General features: G+C 36.3%; 1 protein-coding gene across 1 annotated transcript in view; it reads left to right on the top strand.

The window, feature by feature from the left end:
• TMEM135 (transmembrane protein 135) overlaps positions 1-8,508 on the top strand; it is a 174,991-nt gene extending 166,483 nt beyond the window's left edge. Inside the window, 5 exon segments of the mRNA XM_009323476.1 lie at positions 276-339; positions 1,045-1,121; positions 2,751-2,849; positions 4,466-4,533; positions 6,171-8,508. Of these exon segments, the coding sequence (XP_009321751.1) occupies positions 276-339; positions 1,045-1,121; positions 2,751-2,849; positions 4,466-4,533; positions 6,171-6,303 (441 nt within the window). The 3' untranslated portion in view covers positions 6,304-8,508.
• Positions 8,509-8,743: the final 235 nt, after the last annotated feature.

Here is an 8,743-nt window from a genome sequence, read left to right as displayed (position 1 = left end):
AACAAATGAAGATGATGTGAATTCAAGATAAGCTTTGGAATTGGATTGGTATTCAAATTAGATTGATCTGCTCTCTGATTTGGAAAGAAATGGTAGCAGTAAACTGTTAATTAAAACACTGAAATGTTTCAGGTACTGTGGATTATGGGTATTATCACACTACACTCTTAATTCATACTGTGTGCTATATTCCTAGCTTATAGAGGAATATCTCCAGTCTGTGTGTCATGAAAGAGAATTAACTAGGGCTAATCCTGCTCTCTGTTCACCTACAGGGTACTAGTTGCTTCCTGCGTTGGGTACGAAACCTGGATGATGAGCTTCATGCACTTGTAGCTGGTGAGTCCATGACAAGAAGTTTATGTTGCCTCTGTTGGGACTCCGCAAATATTTCTCTTGTCTGTCCTCCCATGCCCTTTTCAGACTTCTGTGATGAAAATAGGACTGTGAACATCAAGGCTGTGTCAAAGTGACAGCGGTGTTTCAAGTAGCTTCAGATAAAGAGTTGCAATTGAAATTGTAAGGCAAATTCAATCAAATGGTGTGTTTTTTATGGTCAGCTTCAAGGACTATATTATTGTGTGCACAAATGTGAACTTGTCCTTTATTTTCCAACTGTAGAGATGTGAGGTTCAAATACCAACTCTTCCATACGTGACAGAATACACATTTGAAAGGATGGGCTCCACTGGATCTGAAGAAGGACCCTTTTGCCGTGAAATTATGTGTGGTGGTGTAGGCCCTTCCCTGCTGTTTGTGCGTCTATCATGTATTGGAACCTCAGAGGTCTCTCTTCCTTGTGGGATGAGAGAGGAAGTTTGATGCTGTGCTCCTGAGCACTGAACTACAGATTTATTTCAGGGTTTCAAAACTCTCTTTTTTTAATGACATAAACCATATTTTGATGGGCAGCACAGGAACATCACTGAACTTTGTTGCAGCAACAGAAAGCATAATCTTATGCAGTGCCTGTTGAGCTGACATACTGCAACAGCAACAATAAATCACAACCTTAACAATACTTTTGTTTTCTAATTGTTACAGGGTGTCTAGCAGGAATTTCTATGATGTTTTACAAAAGTACTACTATCTCTATGTATCTGGTGTCCAAATTAGTAGAGGTAAGATATTACCCTCATAATAGAGCTCTTCATTTCGTCTTTTTTTTTCAAGGCAGAAAAAGAAAATTAAAGCACAGGCTTTGTCAGACAGTTCCAGTATAACACAATGTTGTGTGGTGGTGGTGTGTTTCAGTACGTGTGTGCCAAGAGGCAGTGCTGTTCTGTGGCCTCATTTCTTTCTTTCTTTTTTTTTCTGTGACTCATTTTAAAAGTGCTTTATCCACTGGTCTCCATGTATATTCTCCATGCATATTTTTTAATCTCCTGATAGCCCTTTGCTTTGTAGCTTTTGCAGATTTTTTAAATCTGAAAGTTCCAAGAATGTCTATTCTGCCAGAAACATAAATCAGACCTAGTCCTTAATTGCAGATTTATTGCCAAAAGCTACAGCTTAACTTCCTGCCTTTGTTCCCTAATTTTGGCATTCAACAACCTAAGATAACTCAAAATAGCTTAGGTTTTAGTCTATAGCTGGAGTTGTTTGTCAGTATACTTCAACTGATTGAATTCCCAGCTTTGCAACGAACTTAGTTGTAATTGCTATTTTAAAGGCTTGAATTATTTCTATGAACTTGTTAAAATTAGGAGTCCAGGAAAAAAAAAGGTTTGTAGAGTTTGGGTATGTTGATTATACTTTGCTAACCAGCTTTTGATTTCTTACTGTGATTTTTCCATAAAATCGGGACTTAGTCATTTCCCCAACAGCACCACTGGAATAAGTTAAGAGCGTTCTCTTATGATACATCATCCCCAAATCACAAAGCTTTCTCCTGCAGACCTCGAGGGCCTCGTTCCCTAGTGATATTTATCCACCTCCATTACCAGAGCAGAATTCATTTCAAAGAATATAAAAAGAAGGAACTTTTTTTTTAAGCATAAAATTAAACATAAAACGGGAAGTTATACTCTGTTTATTCTTGCTCCTTGTAATCGTAGATCAAGCTCTGAAGGTAGTTCACATATTGGTTACATAAAAGCAAATCTGAGTTATCCATATTGACTTTTAGAACACCAGTTGTAAAAAACCAATATTATCTTGTATTGCTGATGGTTTTCTCTGGACGTTGAGACGTTGTGGCTGCAGTGAAATAAGAAAAGTGCTGTGTGTTCTTTCTTTCCTTTCTTTTTTTTTTTTTTTTTACTACTTTTATCATCTTAGGCAAGCCAAGGGTAACTGACCAAAGAGGCGTGTGCTGCTTTGGAAGGTCAAGCTGTGCTCAGGAAAATAAACTTTACATGTTTTCTCAGAAGGAAAAGTATGTGATTTCAAGCTGTTTAAGAACAGTGAATATTCACTTGTTGGAATAGTTATTGCATTGTTCTTTTGCTTTTTTAAAATGAAGAATTTAACATAGCAAACCTTCCCTTTTTTATCTTTAAGATCTATACTACCCTTTTAACACCCAAGCTGTTGCTAGGTCCTGTTCTATACATTAATAGCCTCTTATTCTGTTGATCTTGGATAACTTCTATAAGCTATCTCAATCAATGTCACGTTTGTGGACATACACAAAAATATATGAGCATAGGTTAGTAATGTTGACATGTTACTTTGAAAAGGTAAAATAAATAAAAAGTAAAAAGCTACTTTGTTTTGTTTCATTCAGCATTTCTTGTTTATTTTTATAGACTATATACTTCAAAGGCATTGAAGCAGGGAAGGTTCCCTATTTTCCTCATGCAGACAGCATCATCTATGCCATTTCTACATCGATATGCTTTCAGGCAGTAAGTATGCTGTCTTCTAACAGAATATGAAGTTCTTCTAGTTTAAGTCAAATGTTGAATGAAATGAGGAGTACAGGGATACAGTGATACAGAAAAGATAGTGTGATGTAGTGATTCCAGCAAGATGCTGTGAACTGGGGCTCCGGCATCCTGCTTTTGAGTGTCACAGTGGGAAGATCATTTCTAGGACTCAGATTTCTCATATGCTTCTAGCTGATTACATTATACAAAGCATTGAATTCTCTGGAAAGGATCTCAAAATGCATTGCCCGACAAGATGAACATAAATGTATGGGCTTTCTTAAGCATATGAACAGACTGGTTCTCAAGGAGACAAACAATATATTGTAATATTTTATGCTTTTTTATGCTAGAAGTTTTCACTTTCAGCTAACTTGAATTGAAGTTGCCTATTTGAAAGAATCTGCAAAAATTAGTAAGAAAATCTGAAGTTTTATGTTTGAAACGAGCTGTAGTTAGCATCGTTTGCACTTTCCAAGTCAATTACATGCCTTCACCCTCAGTCCTTTTATCGGCTGCAATCAGCTAGAAAAGCTCCTTTTCAGTGGTACCCAAATTACTCTACTATTCCACTACATCTCTCTATTTCTAGACCACCTACTGAAACATCCCACTGAATGTTTTCTTGACCTCCATAACTATATGTATTTTTTGTACCCCTCAATAAAGAGAATATAAAATGACCCTAAAGCAGTCTTCTGCTGTGTCATGCTTAACAGGACAGTTCCACTCCTCCTCCTCATTGCTCCCATATATTTGGGAATATCTCTCATTCTAATATCAAAGTGAATGGATATTTTAGTGCTTGGAACGTGCCTGAAGGTCTGCAGCATTGAAATCTCAAAAATACTATTGGCAAGGACCATCGTATGAGGCTAACAGAAATAAAGTTAATATGAGAAAAGAGGAAAGGGTTTTTTCATTACTTAATAACTAGTTGGAAAAGCAGCCCAAGACTGGGAATAAATTACTAGGTTTAGGAGGGAGGAAGGAGGGGGAACTTAGTAAAGGGATCTATGCCGAGATGTTTATTACTCAGTATATTCATAAGTGACCTGGAAAAGTAATGGAATAGAGAGAAGACAAGGATTTTGGTTATATAACATTATTTAAGATATGTAACATGAAATACAAAGATGACTGGCTACAAGAAATGGTAGATCACAAAATGCAGAGTGAGTGAGGGATAAAATAGGAGGTAAATGTGGCATCCACAAGTGCAAAATCATGCATGTAGGAAATAATAAGGATTATTGTTACTTTGTCTGCAATGAGATCTAAGTTAATTGCCACCACTTTTGAAAGATAGTCTTCTGGGAATATCAGTCTGTGCTGGTGGTGGTCATATAGAGCACCAAATTCAGCCGTGAGTGGTTTGTCTACTGACAGCGCTGGACCGTGGCAGGTCATCACAGCTGCTTTCGGTCCATGAATCATGAGATGATTTTAAAAAAATTAAAAAAAAAAACCAAACAAAACAACCGAAAATATATATTTCCATAACTACCCTTTCACCGGTTTTGGCAACGTAATGTAGCAGATGAAGCTTTTGCCTGATGCTATCAGCTGGCTTTAAAAGAATACTCTCCTTGCAGGCTGTCATGGAAGTTCAGAACCTGAGACCTTCGTACTGGAAATTTCTTTTACGACTAACAAAGGGCAGGTATGTAATTGGGAGTATGTTATGGCTTGTCTAAACACACCATTGATCAAATTCAACTTTCTGTGTCATTCGCTGTCAACGGCAGAGCCATATGAGTATGTATGAACTAATTTCCTGAGTATTTATTTTGCTTTTCAAATGGTTTCCAGTTCACTTGAAGTTCTTTGCTGCTGAAGCGACACTGCTAGGTTTAGTCTAATGACAGGAGCAAAGACTTACATCTAGTTAAGACTATTTAGCAGATGAGTGTTTTACTTGAAGGCTTTTTTATCTTTTGTTCACTGGGAGGGTGGAATGCTTTCAGATTTCAGTGGAATATGAAGAATCCAGTAAACAACTATGCAGGTTGAAGGAATCAGTATGTACAGTGATCGACAACATGGTATTACTACATGTTTAAAAGCATTACGAGAAATGTCTGAGTATTTCCTAAGAATACTTTGGAGATTCAATAGGTTTTTTTATAGGAGATCTGTGTCAGCTGGGAAAGGAATTTTTTTTCTTGGAAAACTAATGAAAAATTTTCACTGATTATAACCATAAATTTACACTAATATCTTATTGGATGTTTTTTCTCTTATTTGCTGCGGGGATCTAAAATGTTTACCTTTTAAAATATATTTGGCTGTAACTGATTTATAAAAATACAATTTAGTGCAGTGTACGCTATTATACTGATGTACTATGTGGCAGAAGCAAGGCATCCAAATCGTGATGTAGATCACTTTATGAATGGGATTATAAAAGGTAACATTTGTCATGACAATGCGCTCTCCAGACTACAAAAATAGAAGTGAAATCAGAGGCCAGTCCCTGGCGCATGTTGAACCTGCACTCCCCATGGCACAGTACACTCTTAGCTGGACATGAGGTGACTGAATACATTGCTAGACGTAGTGGGAAGCTTTCCTTGGGATGCCTGGAGGCAGTCTGCAGGCAACCTCTGAGGCTGTACAAACACGACACGGGATGATGTCAGTGCAGATGTCCAGTTTTGGCTGCCTTTTTCGCTCTTGTGCTAATCCTAAGATTGCTTTAGCTGAAAGAGGGGAGGGAAAAGAAATTCTATTCTGCTCATTTATTTTATCTGAAAATAAATCTCTGTAATAATAATTTTGAGACCCTTTCCGTAGAGGCAGATTCTTTTGACGTTTCATAGGTCTTTCGCTCAACAATTTTGAGGACTAAAGAGATGGAATTAGATTGTAACACCCATGAAATTGTTATCCACACTTGGGCAGGCATGGCCAGAGTTTGCGAGGCTGGGGTGAGAAAGAAGAGGAGTGTATTTTGTTTTGACTTTTTTTGTGAAGTTTAAAGTAGAAGGAGACTCTCTCCTTTCCCTTTTTCCACAAGTTGTGTTATATAAAGTATATCTACACAAAGCACTATTAATCAGATTTGTCAATTTTTAATTTTTTTTTAAATCTTTATTGCCCAAGATTAAAAACTTGTAGTCGTTAAACAGTGCAGGCTGAAGCCTGTATTTTAAAGATTTGGATAGTCTTCCATGAAGTGAAATAATTTTAATAATTTCATAAATAAAATAATTTAAAAATAAAATAATTTTTAATAATTTTATTTTTTCAGAAGTAAATGAATAATCTGTTCACTCTCTCATGTCTCTTCTTTTTCAGGTTTGCTCTCATGAACAGGAAAGTTTTAGATGTATTTGGTACTGAAGCGTCTAAGAACTTCAAGGATTTCACACCTAAGCTTGACCCAAGATACACAGTTGTACCACCGGAGCTACCCCTGGAGCTGTCTTGAAAACGATAGTATATCTTGTCATTGAATGTGATCAGCGTTTTGTCCTGAAAAGTTAATTAACTTAACAGTCGTATATATGGAGGAGGGCTTGGGCTCCACTTCAGTATTATTTCAATGAGAAATGCTTTTTACCAATCAAAAATACTGAAGCTTTGCAGGAAGGTGTGGCTTAGTGATTAAGCCCCTTCTGTACACAGAACATATTTCTGGATTACTGTAGTTGGTTGACGGTATGGTAGATTCCTGAATGAATTAAACAAATGAGTAATATATTTAGAGAAGTAAAACATAAATATGCATAATAATTTCAGTAGAATATTTCTTGGTAAAACTAAAAGTAATTCTTAATTTACAAAGGAAGACAAATGGCATAGTCCAAACTTTTTCCTGACCTTAAAACTATTGCAGTCGGGTGAAAATGCCTCCTTGGCTTTCTAAATTGCATCACTGATTTATCTCAAAAGAGCCACCGCCCACTCGTTATTTAAAATTACAGTGTTTTTACACAGCTATGGTTGCAAAATAAGGCATTCCCTTAGGAAAAGAAAATGCGTATTAATTCAGAAATCACATTCCAGGGCTGTAAATCCCACTGACAATACGGATAACAGACAAGGAAAATAAGAAGGCGGTACCGGTGACTGCTGCGCCATGAGGAGCAGCGGGGTGTGGTGGTCAGTATCTGCCAAGTGGAAAATGACAAAACCGGCAGAGGAAGGAATGAAAAGTTCCAGCCTCTGAGATGGTGCTGGAAACAGCAGACAGTTACAAAAATAAAAAAGCCAAGAACAAAACAAAACAAAAAGTCCCCTAAAATATACTGAAATTAAATGTTTATTTTTAAAGGGCTTGACATTGTCGCTTTAGATGGCATCGGGTTGTTTGTCGAGCTGCAACGCCAGCCAGCATTTCAGGCATTTCTTTAAAAGAGAACTGATCCCTGAGGTTAGACTGTTAGAAGAGAACAGTTTTGACGATCGTATTAATAGTATTTTTTCCTTGTACTCGGTGAAGAGTGGTTTTCCGTCGGTCCATCAGACAGCCACAACTGGGACAGTTACATTAACTTTAATATGGTACTCAATGCAAATAACTACCTATGCAAATTCCATCTTGTTTTTACCCTGAGTATTTCTGCAGATAATAGTTTGTGTTCTAAAGGGAGACCGTGACATGCTAATTGCTTTTTTTGCTTTTTGGGGCTTTTTTTGTTAGAATCCGTTCAGGTGGTGCTGAATGGTGTTCGTTACCCTAGAACTTAATGAAAAGATGAACTATATTCACATTGAACTGGAAAGAGACGAGGTAAGTCAGGGAATGGAAATTGCAGTAGGTTGCATGTATTTTAAAAAGAAAAAAGGAGATACCAGGGTTTTATTGGAAGTCTTTGTCAGATGATATGAATTGGATTAATTAATAGAATCTTTGTCTTGTAACACTGTAATCCTACCCCAGCCTTAAGCATATTTTAATTCCCATTAGTTTCATTTCTTATCATCGAATATACAGTAATTTTTATCAGATTTACAGAAATGTCATGAAAATTGTACCAATCTGTGCACAAAATCTGCTTCTTCATCAGCTACTGTAACAGTGATGCTTTGTCACTGTTACCAAAGGTGCTTCATCCTTTACAACAGCGGTTGTCCAAGTTAGTGTGAATAAAGTTCTGCAAGCTAGTTTTTATGCAATATTTTATTGCTTGAAATATTATATTAAAATTTCTCAAAAGGAAATAAAAGTTAATTCAACAGGAACTTTAAAAGGATCGTAATAGGTTTGTAGTGTTTTTCCACTGGAATATGGTCTAAAATATTTGACCTTGTAAAGTCTGAGAAGTTATATATTTTAGGTAATATGTTAGAACTCACACACTATATTATGAATACTTTCTAGTGTAACTATATATCATTCTCAAACGTCAAGATATTTTATAGATGGATTAATTTTCTTCACTGGAATGACAATTGTGATTGTTTCTCTATTTGAGTTAAAAAAAATCCAAGTACTACATCTCAGCAGCTAAAAATGGTTTTGTCTGTTTTCTTGCTTCCAAAATTCACAGTCCTTGTTTCGAGTTATTTTCATGTAATATAAAAACAAATCAAAAATTTTTAAATTATTTTTATTCAAATCAAGTATATGTAAGAGAAAAAAAAAGTCCTAATGTTTTTCCCAATAATAAACAGTTGCTGCTTGAAAAAGTGACTTTTTGTCTATACTGTTGTTAATAAGCCATCTGGAGTCATCAGTGAAGTAATAGTCGGTGATGAAGGAACGCCCGGAATGGGACTGAGCATTTAAATTGTACGTACTTGTTACAAAATAAAGTCCTAACGCAGTGTAAGTGAAGAGGTAATGCCAAAGCAGTTCAGCTGACAACTTCAGCTCTGCGCTGACATGGGTAATTTATGCAGTATGGGTTGTCATTATTTAATGA

This window comes from Pygoscelis adeliae, unplaced genomic scaffold (assembly GCF_000699105.1).
Source record: "Pygoscelis adeliae isolate BGI_AS28 unplaced genomic scaffold, ASM69910v1 Scaffold84, whole genome shotgun sequence".
Classification (NCBI taxonomy): Eukaryota; Metazoa; Chordata; class Aves; order Sphenisciformes; family Spheniscidae; genus Pygoscelis; species Pygoscelis adeliae.
Note: the sequence above shows the minus strand (reverse complement) of the source record. Positions and strands in the feature narration are given on the sequence as shown.